General features: G+C 60.3%; 3 protein-coding genes across 7 annotated transcripts in view; 1 reads left to right on the forward strand and 2 right to left on the reverse strand.

The window, feature by feature from the left end:
• Nucleotides 1-97: 97 nt before the first annotated feature.
• Nucleotides 98-5,146, reverse strand: NIPSNAP1 (nipsnap homolog 1). The gene is made up of 10 exons (XM_074554021.1): nucleotides 4,989-5,146; nucleotides 3,833-3,960; nucleotides 3,669-3,714; nucleotides 3,213-3,307; nucleotides 1,890-1,960; nucleotides 1,663-1,803; nucleotides 890-921; nucleotides 697-791; nucleotides 531-614; nucleotides 98-425 (listed from the first exon to the last, which is right to left on the reverse strand). The coding sequence occupies exons 1-10, from the start codon at nucleotides 5,072-5,074 to the stop codon at nucleotides 361-363; spliced, it is 843 nt and encodes a 280-aa protein (XP_074410122.1). The 5' UTR covers nucleotides 5,075-5,146; the 3' UTR covers nucleotides 98-360.
• A 4-nt stretch (nucleotides 5,147-5,150) lies between these two features.
• LOC141731164 (pleckstrin homology domain-containing family A member 6-like) lies at nucleotides 5,151-9,772 on the reverse strand. The gene is made up of 8 exons (XM_074554586.1): nucleotides 9,315-9,772; nucleotides 8,663-8,730; nucleotides 8,281-8,385; nucleotides 7,783-7,855; nucleotides 7,040-7,146; nucleotides 6,854-6,957; nucleotides 5,898-6,054; nucleotides 5,151-5,588 (listed from the first exon to the last, which is right to left on the reverse strand). Exons 2-8 carry the CDS (start codon nucleotides 8,720-8,722, stop codon nucleotides 5,151-5,153), a joined length of 1,044 nt encoding a protein of 347 aa, XP_074410687.1. The 5' UTR covers nucleotides 8,723-8,730; nucleotides 9,315-9,772.
• A 518-nt stretch (nucleotides 9,773-10,290) lies between these two features.
• NF2 (NF2, moesin-ezrin-radixin like (MERLIN) tumor suppressor) overlaps nucleotides 10,291-19,361 on the forward strand; it is a 48,309-nt gene continuing 39,238 nt past the window's right edge. For 4 of the 5 annotated variants that reach the window (XM_074554017.1, XM_074554015.1, XM_074554018.1 and 1 more), the window contains exon 1: nucleotides 10,291-10,475. In XM_074554017.1, the coding sequence (XP_074410118.1) occupies nucleotides 10,362-10,475 (114 nt within the window). In that variant the 5' untranslated portion in view covers nucleotides 10,291-10,361. Of the gene's footprint in view, nucleotides 10,476-16,655; nucleotides 16,707-19,361 lie in introns of those variants that run through there. The other variant, XM_074554020.1, reaches the window with a different exon arrangement.

Here is a 19,361-nt window from a genome sequence, read left to right on the forward strand (position 1 = left end):
GACGTGGGGCAGAGCAGCCCTAAGGCGACACCAGCCTGGAGTGGGGGTCCCACCAAGCCCCCCCAGTCCCACCCTCCCCACCCCCAGAGAGGCTTTAGCATATTAAATATTTAATTGGCAGCAAAGGCACCCGCTGGGCTCATCAGGAGCAATTAAGCCCCCCCAACCTCCACAGCCCCCCCAGCAGCACCATCCTGGGGACCCCCACAGGATGGGGGGCTCCCACCTCCCCCTCCCTGCTCTCAACCCCCCAAAACAGGCTGGGGGACAGAGCTGGGAGCCGAGGGGAGGAACAGAACCCCCCAGCAGGGCCAGGGAGCCCCTGGGGGTGCAGGGAGACCCCCCTGACCCGGCCCCCAATCACTGCAGGGGGGAGATCTTCAGGGGAATCATGATCCGCGATTCCATGGTCCGGATCAGCGGCACTGGGGGAGCAAAGGACACACAGGTGAGGCCAGGGGGTCCCCAGCACCGCCAGGGGGTCCCCAAAGCAGGTGGGGGTCCCCAAAGTGGGTGGGGGTCCCACTCACCCGTGTAATAAACATTCTCATCCCAGCCCCTCTTCCTCCAGGCCGCATTCCTGGTCTCCTCCCGGGACTGCAGATCCCTGTAGGCTGTGGGGGGAGCACGGGGGGCACCCTGAGCCCCCCAGCTCAGCCCCCAAGGCTGGGGGTGCCCCAGGGTGACCCCCCTTACCCCAGAGGTGGTGCACCACGTAGAGCTCCCCGATCTGGGAGAAGAAGCCCCCGACTGCCTCCTGGTTCTCCTGGCGGTACTTGATGGCCCGAGCCCTGCGGGGAGCAGGGGGCACGTGGGGGGCTGCCCCTGGGGGTCCCCCCTTCTCCAGAGGGAGCTTTTTCCCCTCCATGCTGGGAAAGCAGGGCCTTACCAGTTGTTGCCCCACTCGATCATGGTGCCTGGCTGGAAACAGGGGGGGAAAAACAGTGAGAACCCACTGCTCATCCACCTTGGGAGAGCCCAGTGGCTCTGGGGGTACCCATGGGCTTGGGATGGGATCCCCAATGGGGTGGGGGGCACACATGGGCTTGGGATGGGGTCCCTGATGGCTCTGGGGGTACCCATGGGCTTGGGATGGGATCCCCAATGGGGTGGGGGGCACACAGGACTTTGGGAGGGGCACAGGATGGAGTCATTGGTGGTAGTGGTGGGATCCATGGGATTGAGGGGAAGCTGGGGATGGAGTCCCCTGTGGCACTGGGGGGCATCCTTGGGCTCAGAATGGCACGAGAAGAGGTGCCCCGTGGCACTGGGAGCATCCATGGGCCTGGGATGGAGTCCCTGATGGCTCTGGGGGTACCCATGGGCTTGGGATGGGGTCTCCAGTGGCACTGGGGGGATCCCTGGGCTCAGAATGGCACGAGAAGAGGTGCCCCGTGGCACTGGGAGCATCCATAGGCTTGGAGGGCCGTGGGATGGTGTCCACCTTAGCACTGGGGGGTTTCAGGGCCTTGGCATGGGGTCCCCAATGGGCCTGGGGGGTATCCATGGGCTGGGCTGGGCCTTGCCTTGGGGTGCCCAGTGGTGCTGGGGGATCCAGGAGCTTGAGGGGAGCATGGGATGGGGTCTCTTTGAAGGGCTGCCCCCCAAAACCGGGGTACACCAGCCTGAAGACCCCTCCCTGAGGCACAGGGTGGTGCCCACCTTCAGCTTGTAGGTCCTGAGCTCGTAGATGTTGGGTCCCTGGCGGGGCTGGGGCTCGTTCCAGAAGCTGAACTCCAGCAGCAGCTGGTTCCTGCGGGACAGCAGCATGCGGCTCCTCTCCTTGCGGAACTCCAGGTACTCCTGGGGACAGCCCGGGGTCACAGGGGTCACAGGGGTGACAGGGACAGGGCCCGTGGGGCACAGGGGGGTCCCCAGCCCGGCGTTACCTTGTTCTGCCTAAGCTTGCTCATGCAGTCCATGAGCGCCGGGTACCCGCCCGAGAAGCGCCACAGATGCACTGCAAAGAGGGGACGGGGTGGGCAAGGGGGTCCTGGTCACTCTGGGTGACACTGAGACCCTCTGGGTGACACTGAGACCCTCTGAGTCCCTCTGGGTGCCACTGAGTGCCACTGAGTGTCATTGAGTCCCACTGAGTGTCACTGAGGGAACCCCAAGATGGTTAACAGTGGAGGGCACTCTCCCATCCCCGGGGGAACAAAGGCAGCCAGGCTGATCCCCAAAGGTACAGAGGGCAGCCAGGCTGATCCCTGGGGGACAGAAGGACAGAAGGACAGAGGGCAGCCAGGCTGATCCCTGGGGTGCAGGACAGAGGGCAGCCAGGCTGATCCCTGGGGGTACAGAAGGACAGAAGGCCAGGCTGATCTCTGGGGTACAGAGAGCAGCCAGGCTGATCCCTGGGGGACAGAAGGACAGAAGGACAGAAGGACAGAAGGACAGAGGGCAGCCAGGCTGATCCCCAAAGATACAGAGGGCAGCCAGGCTGATCCCTGGGGGTACAGAAGGACAGCCTGATCCCCAGGAGTACAGAGAGCAGCCAGGCTGATCCCTGGGGTACAGAAGGACAGCCAGGCTGATCCCCAAAGGTACAGAAGGACAGAAGGACAGAAGGACAGAAAGACAGAAGGACAGCCAGGCTGATCCCTGGGGTACAGAAGGACAGAAGGACAGCCAGGCTGATCGCCTGCAGCACAGGAGACGCTGGGACAAGGACAGAAGATGAAGGGGGTGGACTCTCAGCAGGGGTTAATTCAAGGTTTATTTCAGGACCCCCACAAACCTCAGGGGGCTCCTGCTGAGAGCCCAGGGAGATGTGCCAAGGTTACATTGAAAGGGAGGTGGAAATTTAAAATAGAGAACATTTACTGACCAATGAGTGACCTGAGGGATGGGTACTGGGAATGGATATTTAGGACAGGATTTGGGGTAACGCTGTGGGGCTGACCCCTGGCCTCTGGCTGATCACTTGACATCCTGGATGGAAAGTTCTGGATGGAGGGGATGGGATGGTGAGTGACTGACACAGAGCCAGGGTGGGGATTTGGGGATGATCCCAGAAAAGAAGAGGGATTGCACAGGTAAAAGGACCGGGTAGAGTTCCCATAAACCATAGGGGAAAAATACCGGGATACAAAAACAAAACTGTTACAAACTATTACAAAGTATAAAAATACACTGCAACAGAAAGGGAGCAGAGCCCCAAAACCCCACCAACATCTGTGTCTGGGGCAGCAGGGGCTGCCTGGCCTCACCTGCCTGGTCCTGCTCGCCATACCATGTGTTCCAGTTGCCCACCAGGTCACAGGGGTAGTCGGGGTCCGAATGCAGCTTGGGCAGCACCTCCTCTCTGTGGGGCACAGAGGGGCCGGTGGGGTGGGGGCAGCGCCCCAAACCCTCCCAGTGCCCCTCTGTGCCCTCCCAAACCCCACAGTGCCCCTCTGTGCCTTCCCAAACCCTCCCAGTGCCCCTCTGTGCCCTCCCAGTGCCCCTCTGTGCCCTCCCAAACCCTCCCAGTGCCCTCAGTGCCCTCCCAAACAGGACCTGGCACAGCCTGGGAGATGCATCCATTCCCCAGGGAGGGAAACTGAGGCACAGAGCAGGGGACACACATCCACCCAGGAGCTCCAGGAGCCCTCCCACCCCTGCCAGTCCAGAACAGCATCCCAAAACCCTGTTGGGAGACTGAGAAGACCCCTCAGTGTGCTCACGTCAGCTTGTTGTAGGCTTCGAGGCACTCCGGCTTCACGTTGTGAACTGCGGGGACAGGAGAGAGGGCTGGGAACGGGCAGGGAGCCGGGAATGGGGGTCCCAGGGGTGGGTGAGGGGGGCACCCAGCTGTGCCTGCCCCACTCCCAGGAGCAGCAGCACTCACACTGGATCTTGTAGAGGTTGCTGGTCTCCTTCTTGGACAGGAGGTTGGAATGTGCGTCCTTGCGGGGATCCACCTTGTGCACGAACAGCGAGCGGAACCAGCTGCCCTCCACATCCCGGGAGTACCCCCTGAGGGACACCGGCAATCACCGGGAATGGCCGGCAACCACCGGCAAGCAGGATCCCGAGGCCTCACTGCCAGTCCTGCCTCTGTTTTTCGGCCTCCAGGGAGCCCCGGGGCTCCTGCTCAGTTCGTCCTGGGAGCCCTGTCCCAGTCTGGGCTGGGTCTGTCCCCAGTTCCAGTCTGTGCCCTGCATCCACAGGGGGTGGCCGTGCTGCCCAGCAGAGCGGGGGGTGTGGGACAAGGGGGGCACCCCCACTGCAGTGACAGTGACCCCTCCACGGGCAAGGGGACATGGGGACATCCCCCAGGGGCTGCTCCAGGGCTGGGGACCCCTCCACGGGCAAGGGGACAAGGGGACGTGGGGTGACAGGAGCAGCCCCCAGCGGTGGCTCCGGTGTCCGGAGAAGGTCGGGCAGTGGCGGGGGAGGGACGGGGCCCCTCGGGTCCGAGCTGCGGCCAGACCTTTGTCCCCAGCGAGGCAACGACCGTGGGGCCACTGCGGGGGCCGCCCGCCGGTTCGGGGAGGGCAGCGGGGTCCGGGCAGGGCTCGGGGGGCTCGGGGGGGGATGCGGGGTGCCCGCCCGGGGGGGATGCGGGGTGCAGGGGGGATGCGGGGTGCAGGGGGGATCATGCAGCCCAGGGGAGCGGGGTGCGGGGTCCCCTCCCGGGGCGATGCGGGGACAGGGGCGGGGCTCAGGGGTCTCAGAACGGGGGATACGGGTGTCCCGGCCCGGGGGGATGCGGGGTGCGGGGGAATGGGGGGAATCAGGGGAGAGGGATGCGGGTGATGCGAAAAGCAGGGAAGATCCTGGGCCGCAATGGCTCAGAGGTGGGGTCTCCACCCGGGGGATGCGGGGAGCAGGAGGGATGCGGGGGCCGGGGGAGCTGCAGGGTGCGGGGGGGAGGATGCGGGGCGTCCCCGCCGGGGGAGATGCAGGGAGCGGGGTGGGAGGATGAGGGACCCCGGGGTGCCGCGGGGGCTCTCAGGGCGGGGGTTCCCGGGGTCCCCGCCCCCGCGGGGGTCCCCACTCACCGCGCGCCCCGCGGGGCCGCGCCCGCGCCCCCGCCCCGCAGCCGCCGCAGCGCCGCGCTCCCGCCGCGCGCTCCCGCCGCCGCCATCTTCCGCACCGCGGCGGGGCCGCGCGCCGCGCGTGCACGCCGGGCCCCGCCCCCTCGGGCCCCCGGCCACGCCCCCTCAGAAGCTGGCCTGCAGCAGCGTGATCCTGATTGGCCGCCCGGCCACACCTTCGCGCACCCGGCCACGCCCCCCCGCCCCCTCCCGCCGCCGCCGCGACGCCTCATTGGATGCCGGAGTGGGGGCGGTGCCAGCGGACTGGGCTGTGCTCGGCAGCCAATCAGAAGAGGTGGTTGGAGAGATCGGTGTCTGATTGGTCCCGATGTCTCGCTCCGGAGGGGGCTCAGGCTCTGCTCCAGGGGGGCGGGGCTTCCTCGGGCAGCGCTCTGGGGAGGTGGAGCCAGAATGGGTGGGGCCGTCCAGCCAAGGGGCGTGGCGAGGGCGCGGCCGGGTCTCACCTGCGGGCGCGTTCTCGGGGTGTCCCTGCGGTCCCCCCGGTGTGTCCCCGGCCCTGGGGGGACATCCCCGCGCCGGGAGCTCCTCCTGGGCTTGGAGCACCTGCGAGAGGGCACAGGGAGCGCTGCTCCGGCCGGACCCGGAGCCGCTCCTGCCCCAGATCCCCTCTGCCCATAGCCCCCCACTGCCCACTGCCCCGCCCTGCCCCATTGCCCCTTCTCTCTGCCCCCCAGCCCCCCATCAGGCCGATACACCCCCCTCTGCCCCACAGCCCCCCCATTTTGCCCCATAACCCCCTCCCACCTCTCAGTCCCCCTGCTCTGCCCCATAACCCCCCCTCCTCACACGGATCTGCACCACAATCACCCCAGTACCTGCCCCACTCATATTTCCCCCCATTTCAGTTCTCACCTCGCTGTGGGGCAGCGGAGGGAGTGGGGGGCAGCACGGAGGGGACACGGGTGGGCCCCCCAGCCCTTCCCCCGGGGCATGCGTGGGCAGTGGGGGCTCGGGAGGATCCGCAGCCCCGGGTTCCTGGAGCGCCTGCTGGGAGAGCGAGCGGGCCGAGCTGGGAACAGGGAGAAAACAGGAGTTAAAGGGTTAACTGCCCCAGGACCCTCTGCGACCCCCACAAACCCTCTGTGCCCACCTCCCCAGATCCCTCAAACCCTCCTTGTCCCTCCCCAAGCTCTCCAACTTCCTCCTGCTGCCTGGGACCCACCAAATCCCTCCAAACCCAGCCCTTCTCTGTGCCCGCCATGGACCCGGTGGAGACAACACGGTGGCCCCCGTGCCCCACTCACCTGGGTGGGGCCAATACCCCCCAGTGCCCGCCGGTGCCCGCCGGTGCCCCCTGTGCCTCACTCACCCTGGGCAGAGCCGATACCCCTTGGTGTCCCCTGGTGCTCCCCGGTGGCCCCCGTGCCCCAATCCCCAGGGCAGGGCCGGTGCCCCCGGTGACCCCCCGTGCCCCTGGTGCCCACTTACCTGGGCAGGGCCCATGCCCCCCGGTGCCTCCCGGTGCCCCCCCGGTACCCCTCGTGCCCCACTGCCCCTGGAGAGCCGATACACCCCAAGTGCCCGGTGCCCCCGTGCCGCAATGCCCTGGTCAACGCTGATAGCCTCCGGTGCCCCCCAGTGCCCTGCGGTGCCCCCCGTGCCCCACACCGCCAGGCAGAGCCCATACCCCCCCCGTGCCCCCCGTATCCCACACCCCCGGGCAGGGCCGATAACCCCCGGTGCCCCCCATGCTCCACTAACCCGGGCAGGGCCGTGCCCCCCGTGCCCCCCGTGCCCCCCGGTGCCCCCCGTGCCGCAATCCCCTGGGCAAGGCCGATACCCCTCCGTGCCCCCCGTGCCCCGCTCACCCCGGCAGCGCCGATGCCCCCCGGCGCAGGGCACAGACCCAGGCGCGCAGCTCCTCGGCGCTCTCGGTGCCCAGGCAGTACGTTCGCATCCCGGCGTGTTCAGCCTGGCAATGGGGGATCCCTGCTAGACCGGGCTCAGGTATTGGGGTCCCATTCCCCCCCTCGATTTGGGGAGTCGGGGCTGACCGTGAACAGGAACGGGGGGGCGCGGGGGGCGCGGGGGGCGGCGGGCAGGACGCGGATCTCGTAGCCAGGCAGGGGGAGGCCGCCCCGCACCTGCTGCTCGCTGCTGTCTGGGGGCACAGGAGGGGCACAATGGGGGCACCAGAGCGCCCATCTGCACCCCGAGATCGCCAGCACCATCGGGGGGATGCCGGGGACCTCCTCTGATGCCCCCGAACCTCCCGGGGTTAGACCAGAGCTTAGAACCCCACCAAGGACCTGTTCAAGCTCCCAGGGAGCCCCGATCCTGGGGAATCCCTGATCCACCCAGAGACCTCAATCCCAAGGAATTCCCAATGCTCCAGGGACCCCAAATCCCTGGGAAATCCCTGATCCACCCAGAGACCCCCAACCCCCAGGAATTCCCAATGCTCCAGAGACCCCAAATCCCCGGGGGATCCCTGACCCACCCAGAGACCCCCAAATCCCCCAGAGATCCTTGATCCCACTGGGATCCCTGACTGCCCCAGGGACCTCCAACACCCCAGGGACCCCCAATCCCCCGGCATTCCTGATCCTCCAAGGGCTGCTCAATATCCCAGGAACCCCCAAATTCCCGGGATTCCTGGTCCTCCAAGGAATGCCCAGCACCCCAGGACCCCCAGTCCCCCCCCAGTGACCCAGGGACACCCCAGGATCGCTGTCCCCCTCAGGGACACCAGGTCCCCCAAGCCCCCCGGGTGTCCCAGCCCCCCGTGCCCCCTCACCCCGGTAGTAGTAGAGGCACAGATCCACCAGCACAAACCAGCGGCGCTTCCAGAGCCGCAGCCCCGAGCTGTCCTGGGAAGGGATGAGGGGAAGAACGAGGGCTGAGCCCCCCCGGGACCCTCTGCTGCCCCAGACCCCTCAATCCCTTCTGATCCCCCCCATTCTCCTCACTCCCCCAGGCCCACAAACCCCATAACCCCCGGCGCCCTCTCCCATCCCAGACCCCATAACCGCCCCACACTGCCCCATCTGACCGTGTGTGTCTGATCTCCCCAAAGCCCCCAAACCCCATAACCCTCCCTTCACCGACCCCCCCAACTCCCTCTGATCCCCCCCAACCCCACATCCACCCCATAACCCCCTGACACTCCAGACCCTCCCAATCCCCTACACCCTCCACAGGGCCCCAGGTCCCCCCAAAACCCACAAACCCCTCAGAATCCCGCACCTCAACCCCCATAGAGCCCGCGAGCCCCCTCCCCACGCCCCCTCCTCACCTGCTTGTGCAGCCAGCCCTGCATGGCGGGGGGGGTGCGGGGGTCCCTCCGCAGCGCCTGCTCCCCCTTCCCAAAGGCGTGGACCCTCGGCACGGGCCGGCAGGGCTGGGCAGGGCAGGGGGGTCACCCCAGGAAGGGACCCCCACAGCCCTCAGCCCCCCCACCCCAATTTATCTTTGTAGCCCCCGCAGCTGCCCAGAGCTCCCCCGTTGTGCCCTGTAAGTCCCTGTGGATTCCTGCGCTCCCCCGTGCACCCCAATGCTCCACATGCCCCCCTCGGGTTCCCAGGGTTCCCCAAACTCTCCCCACCAACCCCTACAACCCCCGGACCCCCCCCCCGTGGTTCCCCAGTTCCCCCCATGCCCCCATCCCCTTTGCCCACCTGGGTGCGGGGGCCAGCGGGGCCGGGGTCCCGGCGGGCGGGGCCGGCGTTTTCTGCCATGGGGGGTCCTGCGGAGGCAGCGGGGGGCCGGGGGGGTCCCCATCAATGTCCCCATTGTCCCCGCGGGGACAGAGGCCCCGTTCTTTCCGCTGCGGGGGCGGGGGCTGCTCCCGGACGCCTGGGTCCCCCCGGGGGTGAGGGGGGAATTCTCGGCTCCCGCTGCTCCCTTCCCCCTCCTGCTCCCGCCGGATTCAGGTCCGCCCCGTCCCCCTGTGCTGGTCCCAGTTCCATCCCAGTAACCCTGAACTGGTCCCAGTCCCATCCCAGTAACCCTGAACGGTCCCAGTTCCATCCCAGTAACCCTGAAGTGATCCCAGTCCCATCCCAGTAACCCTGAACGGTCCCAGTTCCATCCCAGTAACCCTGAACTGGTCCCAGTTCCCATCCCAGTTACCCCGAGGCGATCCCAGTCCCTCCCGTGCCGGGCTCAGTTTCCCGGTAACTCTGAGCGGGTCCCAGTTTCTGTTCCTTCCCCCCGTGCTCTTCCCGGTTCCCAGCCCATTATCCCACAGGGATCGGGGTCGGTCCCGTCCCCTTGCGCTGGTGACAGGTCACAGCCACCGTCCCATCACCCCAGTGACGGTGCCGTTACCGCTGCCGGTTCTGCTCCCAGCGCCGCCCGGTGCCCCGCTATCGGTGCCGGTCCCGTCCCGCTGCGCCGCGCTGCTCCCGGTCCCAGTCCCGGTGCCAGACCCGATCCTGGTCCCAGCAGCAGTCCCGGTCCCAGTCCCACAGTCTCGGTCTCCGTCCCTGTCCTAGCCGCTGTCCCGGTCCCTGTCCCGATTCCAGCCCCAGTCCCAGCCCCACAGTCCCAGTCCCGGTCCCAGCCGCAATCCCGGTCCCAGTCCCGTTCCCAGTCTCACTCTCCGTCCCAGTCCCGGTCCTGCCCCGTGTCCCCGCCCGCCCCGGGCGCCGGTCCCAGTCTCTGCCGCCACCCACGAGCCCGGACACCCGGGTGGCCCCGGGACAGCGTGGGTCCCCTCGCCCCGGCAACAACAGCGCCCGGTGTGCCCCAGGGAACCCTGTCCTGCGGGGACACCCACGGCACCGGGGACAACACCCACGGCGCTGGGGAGACCCACGGCACTGAGGACGCCCACAGCACTGGGGACACCTGTGTCCCCCGTGTCCCCTGTGTCCTGGTGTCCCCCATGTCTCGGTGTCCCCGTGTCCCCCTGTCCCGATGTCCCGGTGTCCCTCTGTCCCCCTGTCCCCGTGCCTCCGTGTCCCCATGTTCCCCGCGTCCCCGTGTTCCGGTGTCCCAGAGTCCCCCGTGTCCCCGTGTCCCCCGTGTCCATGTGTCCCGGTATCCCCCTGTCCCGGTGTCCCCACGTCGGGTCCCGGTGCTCGTCCCCGCCAGCAGAGCGCTCCGCCCGCCGCCAGGGGGCGACACCGCCCCGCCCAATCGCTTCCTCACCCCGCTGTTCACGGCCCCGCCTCACCCCGCCCCTTCCCTTGAGCGGCATCTATTCTACCCAATCATAGCCGGGCCTCCTCCCGCCTCTCCATCACACCCCTTTCTATTGGCTAGATGGTGCAGAGGAGGCGGGCGCACGGCGCGGCGCGGCCAATAGCACTGCGGCGGGGGCGTGGCTAGGCCGCCATGGCGCCGCCGCCGCGCTGACCGCGCTGTGCCGCCATGGCCGGGGCCATCGCGTCCCGCATGAGCTTCAGCTCCCTCAAGCGCAAGCAGCCCAAGACCTTCACGGTGCGCATCGCCACCATGGACGCCGAGATGGAGTTCAGCTGCGAGGTGACGGCCCGCGCGGTGCGGGGCTCCCCTGAGGGGGACGGGCCCCCCAGAGCCCCCTCCCGGTGTCCCCCCCAACCCTCCGCCGGTTCCCGGGGCCGGCAGCGGCGCTGCCTTGCTTTGGTTATAAATCGGCGTTATCCTGCTGGCATTTTGGTTATAATTGCACATAATTCTGGTTATAATCCGGCTTTGTTTTTTGTTTTTAGTAGTAATTCACGTTTGGTTATGAATCGGTGTAATTTGGCTTTACTTTGGTCATAACTTGGCTTTGTTTTGGTTGTAATTCAGTGTTATTGTGTGTGTAATCCAGTTACATCCTGGTTATAGTTTGGCTTTATTTTTGTTATCATTAATCCTTATTAAGTGTGTAATTTAGCATTGTTTTGGTCATAAATTGGCTTTTTTTCTGGGTATACTTTGGCTTTAGCTTGGCTATAATTTGGCATTATTCTGGTTATTATCCATCTTATACTTTAGCTATAATTCAGCTTTATTCTGGCAATAATTCCTCTTCACTCCAGGTGTAATTTCGCTGTATTTGGGTTATAATTTGGCTGCATTCCATTTACAATTCGGTCTTATTCTGGGTGCAATTTGGCATTACTGTGCTTATAATTCATCCTATACTTTGGCTATAATTCAGCTTCACTCTGGGTATAATTCAGTTTTATCCTGGTTATAATTCAGCTTTATTCTCATTACAATCCCGCTTCCTTTGGGCTGTCCTGCCATCCCAGCCCAAGTCCCCGTTACACTGTGGCTGTCACAGGGCTTGGGGAATCCCAGTGCCAAGGCTTGAATCCACAGGAATCCAACTCCCCAGTGCTCCACAAACGCCCAAGAACAGAATTTTGGCATTTTCCTGAGCTCTTAGCTCACCGTGAGGCTGAGGGATGCTCCAGGGGGTTGGGCCTGGCTTTTCTGCGATAATTTCCCTTTTTGGGGCCCTTAGAACTTTGTAAAACCTTCTCCCAGGGCGTTGCTGCCAAACCCTGGGATGTGCTGTGCTTTTCCAGCAGATCCTGAGGGCTTGGCCACACAAACACTGAAACCCCAACTCTGCATTTAACAGTTTATATTTCATTATCCCGACCCAAACCCTGAGGGAATCCCAGCGCCCATCAGCCAAGGGGAGTTTGTCATCGCTGATTTCCTGGCTCTGGAATTCTGCTACAGCCCTAAAGAACTTTCTGCTTTTCCTGGGGATTGAGGATTTGCTCTGGGCATCCCTGTGAGCTTCCCGCTCCCAGCAGAGTGGGAATGTCCTGGCTCTGCTGTTCCTGCCTTCCCCAGGCTGCAGCAGTGACTGACGGTGGGAAGTGAAGAATTGTGAATTTCAGTGCTGTGGCCGGGGGTGATTTCCCGCTGGGAGCAGGGGGTGTGTGCAGCCAGGAGGCAGCGCTGCCGCGGGATTGGGCTGTGCAGCTGCTCCGTCTCCAGCTGATTTCTCTGGGAAGTTCCTGACAGAGGAACTTGTTGCTGCTGAGAGACTCGTGCAGCTGGAAGGGGCTCAGGAGGTGCTGAGGGATCTTTGTGCTGGAGATGGTGCTGGGGGCATGCAGGAATTCAGGATGCAGGAATTCAGGCCTAATCCTTCAGCATGGAATATTGGGGTAGGAGAGGGGATGGATGGATGGGATGGATGGATGGGATGGATGGATGGGATGGATGGGATGGATGGATGATGGATGGGATGGATGGGATGGATGGATGGATGAGATGGGATGGATGGATGAGATGGGATGGATGGATGGATGGATGGATGGATGGATGGATGGATGGATGGATGGATGGATGGATGGATGCACGTGGGTGATGGGGCTGTTTTACACCTTGCAGGTGAGGAGTGAGTTTTCATGGAATTATGGAATGGTTTAAGTGGGAAGGGACCTTAAAGCCCATCCAGTGCCACCCCAGCCATGGCAGGGACACCTCCCACTGTCCCAGGCTGCTCCAGCCCCAATGTCCAGCCTGGCCTTGGGCACTGCCAGGGATCCAGGATGGGCACCCTGTGCCAGGGCCTGCCCACCCTGCCAGGGAACAATTGCCAATTCCCAATATCCCATCCATCCCTGCCCTCTGGCACTGGGAGCCATTCCCTGTGTGCTGTCCCTCCATCCCTTGTCCCCAGTCCCTCTCCAGCTCTCCTGGAGCCCCTTCAGGCCCTGCAAAGGCTCTGAGCTCTCCCTGGAGCCTTCTCCTCTCCAGCTCTCCCAGCCTGGTTCCAGCCCCTGGAGCATCTCTGTGGCCTCCTGGCCTTGCTGCAAGCCCAGGGCAGCCCAGCTGGAGGTGTGAATTTTCCCCAAGCCCCCTCTGAGCAGGGCAGCTCCCAGGCTGGATCTCTGTTTGTGTTGTTTCTGCTGCTCTGGGGAGGCTCTGGGAAAGCTCCTGGCTGTGCTGACTGTGCAGAAGCACCGTGGGACAGAGGGATCAGACACACCTCGAGTGGCTGGGCTGGGAAGGTGGCCCAGGGAAGGGCTTGGTTTGCTCTGCACCCACAGTGGGAGCCAGGAGTGGAGTTTGTGCCCTCCTGAGAGCCAGTGGGGTGGGAGAGCTGATTATTTGGGACAGACTGTGCTCCTCCCTGAAGGAACCCGGCCCCTATCCCAAGGTTTGCCAGCAGAGTGAGCAGAACTGTTTATCTGTGTGCTTTGGGGTGCCTTTGGGCAGCAAGGAGAGGGAAATGCCTCACAGACACTTGAGGGGATCAGTGGAAGGAGGTGCAGTGGGAATCCTGCAGTTTGGGATGGGTTTTTGTGGCCTGTGAGTGGCACCTGGTGCTGCTGTGACTGTGTTCACAGGGGGAGGGAAGAGATGAGGATCTGACTCCATGTTACAGAAGGCTGATTTATTATTTTATTATAAATATTACATTAAAACTATACTAAAAGAATAGAAGAAAGGATTTCATCAGAAGGCTGGCTAAGAATAGAATAGGAAAGAATGATAACAAAGGTTTGTGGCTCAGCTCTCTGTCTGAACCAGCTGACTGTGATTGGCCATTAATTACAAACAACCACATGAGCCCAATCCCAGATGCACCTGTTGCATTCCACAGCAGCAGATAACCAATGTTTGCATTTTGTTCCTGAGGCCTTTCAGCTTCTCAGGAGGGAAAATCCTAAGGAAAGGATTTTCCATAGAAGATATCTGTGACATGCTGACAGGGACAGGGAGCTGCTGCCCTGTTGGATGTCTGGATGTCCATAATCCCTGGGGGTTCCTCCAGCTCAGGATATTCCATGATTCCATGACCCATGGAGACTCCCCTTCTTCCTCAGTGCTCATTTTTCAGTCTGCTCCCTAGAAATCCCCAGCTGTGCATTTTAAGGGATTAAACCTGCTTTGCATCTGTTTATTCTGCAGTTGATGTCTCTAAATTGAGCCTAAACCTAAAATAATTCCTAGAAATGAAATCTTAATCTTTCGAACACGGCGGTGCAGATTAATAATCACTGTTGGGTTTTCACTTTAAAGACTTCAGATTTGTTTGGGGAAATCTTGGAGGCACGAAGCGAGTGTCTTCCTTTTGTTACTTCCATCTCCGAGGTTTGAGCTGTACCTAATTAATTGATAACATCTGGAGGAAGGGTAGGCATTTGCATAGCTCTTGAATCCCTGTGCTAAAGCATCCCCAGCTGCCTCACCTTCCTGAGAGCCTTGGATGCCTCTTCCCTGGCACAGGGTGCCCAGAGAGGCTGTGGCTGCCCCTGGAAGTGTCCAAGGCCAGGTTGGAAAGGCTTGGAGTACCCTGGGATAGTGGAAGATATCCTTGTCCAAGGCAGGGAGGTGGAACAAGATGGGATTTCAGTCCCTTCCCACCCAAACCCTTCCATGAGTGTTGGGGAAGATGGAACAGGAAAGCCTTATAAATATGATTGTCTGGCAAAAGATTTTGAGAATATAGAAACTATAAGTGAGATTGAAATGAAAGCAAGCTTTGAGATCCCTCAGTTACTGAACAACTGGAAAACAATGGCATGGCCAGCTGAAGGTGATCCCCTTTGGATGGAACAACACCCTCTGCCTGCAGACAGGCCCAAGGGTCAGAGCAGACCCTACAGCTTGGCAGGAGGGCCCAAAGAGGAGATTTTAGGGTTTAAAATGTAACACAGGATGGTAATGTAATGATTCTTACAGGCTGTATGGAAATGCTATAGGATTTGTATCTTGTACTAGATTGGTTGGTGAGAATTAGAATATTCAACAGAGAAGGAGATTTATGGTATTGTACTGGGAACCTCGCTCTCTTACCCCTTTTACTCTCTCACCCTCTCATCCTCTCCCCCTCTCTTCTCTCAGCCCTGCCCCAGCTGTGTTTGGCAGCTCCCAGCAGGGCCCTGCCCCCAGGCCCTCTGCAGTGAACCCCAAGTTCCTGACCTGGCTCAGAGATCTCTGCTCTCCCTCCATCCCCACCGTGCTGCCCCTGGTGCTCCCACACATGAGTTACTCAGCAGTGAATTCCTGTGGTGTTTTTGAGTCCAGTCCAGAGCACTGTTTATCCCACATCTCTGGGATGCTGCAGCTGATGTCAGGTTGGTCTCCCCCTGCCGTGTGCAGTTTTTCCCCTCTCACAACCCAGTTCCCTGGCTGGTGGGAGAACCCCTCCATCTTTCCCTTGGTCTCCTGCATGTCTTTCCCAATTTTTTCCTCTTGCTCAGCCCTGTTAGTGTCTCTCCCTCTCAGAGCCATGTCCATTTTCCAAAGGGTGTGTTTTTCCCTTTTTGTTGTCTTGTGATTTTGGGCTTGAATCCTGCAGGGATGATCACTCCATCAAGGTGCAGCTCGCTGCCCAGCTGCTTCCCAACCTTTATCTTTTGATGTCTTAAAAATGAATTGGAAAAGCTTTACAGCCAGCCTGGAGAAACAGCTTAAGTGTTCAAGCAGCGAGAAAAGCAGGTTTGTGCTGATGTATTTGCTGTCTAAACATGCATCCAGTTATTGCTTGAGTGCTTAAGCTGTTCCTGTCTGTCCAGAGGATAATCCTGGTTGGAAGGGATCTTTATTTTAGCCCAGTGCCCCACTCAGTGCAGGGCCAGTTGGATGTAAAGCCCTTGTAAGTAGAAGAGTCCTGGTTTTGGCCACGTGTGGCCGAGTGCTGTCCCTTTGTCACCACACACAGGGACTTGTGTGGCTGAGCTGCAAAGCTCATCTTCTGGAACAGGAACAGCCAAGGATTTGGTGGGGGAAATCTGGGTGGAAATGAGTTTTTGAGGAAGAGCTGGTGCAGTAAATCCGAGCTGAGTTTTGAGCTGTGTCCAGTCACTGCACCAAAATAAAAAGGCAGGAGGAGGAAATCAGGGAGTGCAATGCCCTTGGCTTCCTTCTGCATTGCAGGATACTTGGAAGGGGGTTTATAAAGATCCATACATTCCCAATTTCAGGCAGCAGGGAGCTGGTAGGGACAGTGACCTCTTGATGCTGCAAAGCTTCTGTGAGTGGACACAAACTTAACAGGAAAAGAGCAGTCTGTGTGCAGGGACAGCTGTTTAAAAAAGCTGAGAGAAATGATCCCCCTCAGCTACAACATGATCCCAGATAAATTGTTGGGATACCAGCTGTCAGGTCAGTGTTCTGTTCCTCCACGTGCCTGTGTGTCCTGATCTTGTGCCAGCCCTCAGGAGCATGTGCTGCTCTCTTTGACTGTGAGACACAGCAGGAAAGGGCTGTTTCCTCACTCATATCTCAGAGGGGTTTATGCCCCAAAACCTCAGAATTTCTGATTCACACCAGTGACATTTGGGAGTTGGTGTTTTGGGGTGTCTTGCTTGGTGCAGTTCATTTCCTTAGGTTGTGCTTGTGACTTGTGGCCGTGGATCCTCTTTGGCTTTGGTGCCTCACCCTGCACCTGACAAGTTCTCTGGATCCCCTGCTCCCATCACAGCCTCTTCCAAGGCAGTAGCAAACTCCTGTTACTTCTCTCCCAGACTGTTCAAAACTGCTGTCAATCCCCAGACTCTGTTAATTAATCCAGAGGGGTAGGAGGGAGGGTATTTGGGACAGTAATTCTTTCTCTTTAGGTGTGCAGACTCCAGTTTTGATGCTCTTTAATACCTCCTTTTTTTTTTCTTTGTACAGGCAGTGTCTTTCAAGTAGGTGTTTTTTGAAATTAAAGGTGCTTGAACAGGGAAGCAGCCCTGGGAATAATCTTGAAGCTGTGAGGGAGCACTGGTTGGGAATGACACAGCCCTGGAGATGGGAAGAGAGGAACTGAACCTGGCATCACCCTGGGTGAGCCCCTGGCTGTCCCTCCCAGCCTGGCTGAGCTGTGCCCTGTCTGTGTCTGTGCTCAGAGCTCAGCAGCGCTGGGGGCTCCTCAGAGCAGCTCAGGCTGGGCTGAAGCAGCCCCAGCCCATCAGGAAGCAGCTCCTGCACGGAGGGAGGGCCTGGGGCTGTCCCTGCTGGGCAGGGAGCAGTGCTGTGCTGCACATGTGTGAGTTACAGCTCCCTGCAGGATCCAAACCCTCCTTTCACCCTCTTGGAGCTCCTTGCTCTGCACTGAGCTGCTCCTTGACCCCGTAACTCTTCATCTGTGAGAGCCCAGCTTACAGGTGAGGCGAGGCTTTGGGACATGGAGCCATGGAATGGTTTGGGTTGGGAGGGACCTTAAAGCTCATCCAGTTCCATCTTCTGCCATGGCAGGGACACTTTCCACTATCTCAGACTGCTCCAACCTTTTCAGCCTTGCCTTGAACACTTCCAGGGGCAGTCACAGCTTGCAAAAAGTTGAGGAGTGAGTTTTCATGGAATTATGGAATGGTTTAAGTGGGAAGGGACCTTAAAGCCCATCCAGTGCCACCCCAGCCATGGCCAGGGACACCTCCCACTGTCCCAGGCTGCTCCAGCCCCAATGTCCAGCCTGGCCTTGGGCACTGGCAGGGATCCAGGGTGGGCACCCTGTGCCAGGGCCTGCCCACCCTGCCAGGGAACAATTCCCAATTCCCAATATCCCATCCATCCCTGCCCTCTGGCACTGGGAGCCATTCCCTGTGTGCTGTCCCTCCATCCCTTGTCCCCAGTCTCTCTCCAGCTCTCCTGGAGCCCCTTCAGGCCCTGCCAGGGGCTCTGAGCTCTCCCTGGAGCCTTCTCCTCTCCAGGTGAGCACCCCCAGCTCTCCCAGCCTGGCTCCAGCCCCTGGAGCATCTCTGCTGCCTCCTCTGGGCTCTCCCCAGCAGCTCCGAGCTCTTCCCATGCTGTGAGCCCGGGTCTGGAGGCAGCTCTGCAGGTGAGCTCTCACCTGAGCGGGGCAGAGGGCACATTGGCACCAGCTGTTGTCCCCTGGCTCTGTCTGGCCCCAGCTCCTGTCCCTGGCACTGCTGTTCCACCTCAGTCTCGGGCAGACACCTCAGAACGTGCTTGGCTGCACCATCTGCATCCTCACGCCCGGGCGCCTTCCTGGCCTCCTCGGTGGTTAACAGAAATAGGTTTTAATTAAAAGCTCATTATCAACTTGTCGTGTAGCATTAGTAAATAAAAATAACTTTTACAGCCCAGCCCTGTGACTCAGTAAGTGGCAATTGAAAATATTGGACATCACTTTAGTTAAAACAAAATTGATGAATATTACATTTTTTGATTCCCTGTTTACTCCAAATGGGCTTTAAATCTAAATAAATGGTTGTCTGTGGCACTGTGGTTATCATTCAGGTCCAGAAGGAGAAATCAGTGTGGTCTGCAGTCTCAAAATTATCTCCATTTCAGTTGTAAACTGTTGTGGCTGGGTGGTTTGGGCATCTCCTGTGGGATGGGGGTTTGGAATAGCTGCAGCCTCATCCATTTCCTCATTCCCAGGGCAGGGTTAGTGCAGGGGTGCTCTGCTCAGGCCCAGCTCTCTCCCTTCCACCCTCTCCATCCCTGTTCCAGGGAAGAAGTGTTGTGTTCTCTCATTAAAATTTGATTCTAAACAGGAATAACTTCACTCTCAGCACTTTTTCCTGGGGCTTGGTCCCCTTTTCCCAGCAGTCCTTTGGCTGTCGTGTCACAGCAGGGACTCTTGCCTCTGTTTACATCCCCAGCATAGAGCTAGCGCCTAATAAAATTATCTGCAGAGCAAAAAGCCATTTTCTGTGTTATTTACGGGTAAATTGGTGCAGTAAAATACTCTGTAAATGTGAGTCATTTCTGCAAGGTCGTGCCTTAACCTCATCCCATGGGTGGGGTGTGCAGAGACTGCTGCTCTGGCTTTCCTTGGGAAGCAGCTGAGCCTTGGTGTCCTCTGCTCACTTTTTTGTGCCCTCATTGCCCACCCTGGTCCCAGGAAGAGCTGAAGCTCCAGGGGTTTGTGTTTGTGATGATGAGGAGCTGAGATCTTCATCTGCACCTCCTGAGCAGAGCCAGGTTCTGTCCCCTGGAGTTTGGGCACCTCCTTGTTGTCCCGGGAGAGCTTTTTGTGTGAGGAACCTAAATATTAAATTAAACCCATCCCTTTTGCCTCCCCTTTACCACATTTGACATTGTGGAAGAAAAGCATCAGCCTGACAATGCTTTGGGAATCTCTTTTCTGTGTAGACCCCTCGCTCAGCCCTCTGGGCAGGGTTGTTGCATTCCCTTGTCCCTTGCTGCCCATTTTTTAGAACTGTGGAATATCCTGGGCAGGAAGGGACCCACAGGGATCATCCTGCCCTGAACCCCACCCTGTCCATCCCTGGCAGTGCTGCCCAAAGGCTCCTGGAGCTCTGGCAGCCTCGGGGCCGTGCCCATTCCCTGGGGACTCTGGGCAGTGCCAGCACCCTCGGGGGGCAGAGCCTTGCCCTGATCTGCACCCAAACCTCCCAGCACAGCTCCGTTCCCTGGCTTGCCCTCCCTCCTTGTCACCCCTGATGAGAGGACCAGACAAGCCTTCTGCTCAATTTTGGAGCTGCTTTATCGAGTGGAGAGCCGAGGAGC

This window comes from Zonotrichia albicollis, chromosome 18 (assembly GCF_047830755.1).
Source record: "Zonotrichia albicollis isolate bZonAlb1 chromosome 18, bZonAlb1.hap1, whole genome shotgun sequence".
NCBI lineage: Eukaryota > Metazoa > Chordata > Aves > Passeriformes > Passerellidae > Zonotrichia > Zonotrichia albicollis.

Bases quoted from the DNA above. Each gene is read 5' to 3' on its own strand.
- NIPSNAP1 (XM_074554021.1), bottom strand. From the start codon at position 5,074: ATGGCGGCGGCGGGAGCGCGCGGCGGGAGCGCGGCGCTGCGGCGGCTG. The intron at 3,308-3,668 runs GTGAGCACACTG...TGTGCCCCACAG, and splicing joins GAAGCCTACAACAAGCTGAC to AGAGGAGGTGCTGCCCAAGC. The intron at 615-696 runs GTAAGGGGGGTC...CTCCCCCCACAG, and splicing joins CGTGGTGCACCACCTCTGGG to CCTACAGGGATCTGCAGTCC.
- LOC141731164 (XM_074554586.1), bottom strand. From the start codon at position 8,722: ATGGCAGAAAACGCCGGCCCCGCCCGCCGGGACCCCGGCCCCGCTGGC. The intron at 7,856-8,280 runs GTGAGGAGGGGG...ATCCCTTCCCAG, and splicing joins AGGGCTGGCTGCACAAGCAG to GACAGCTCGGGGCTGCGGCT. The intron at 6,958-7,039 runs GTCAGCCCCGAC...CCCCATTGCCAG, and splicing joins CCCCCCCGTTCCTGTTCACG to GCTGAACACGCCGGGATGCG.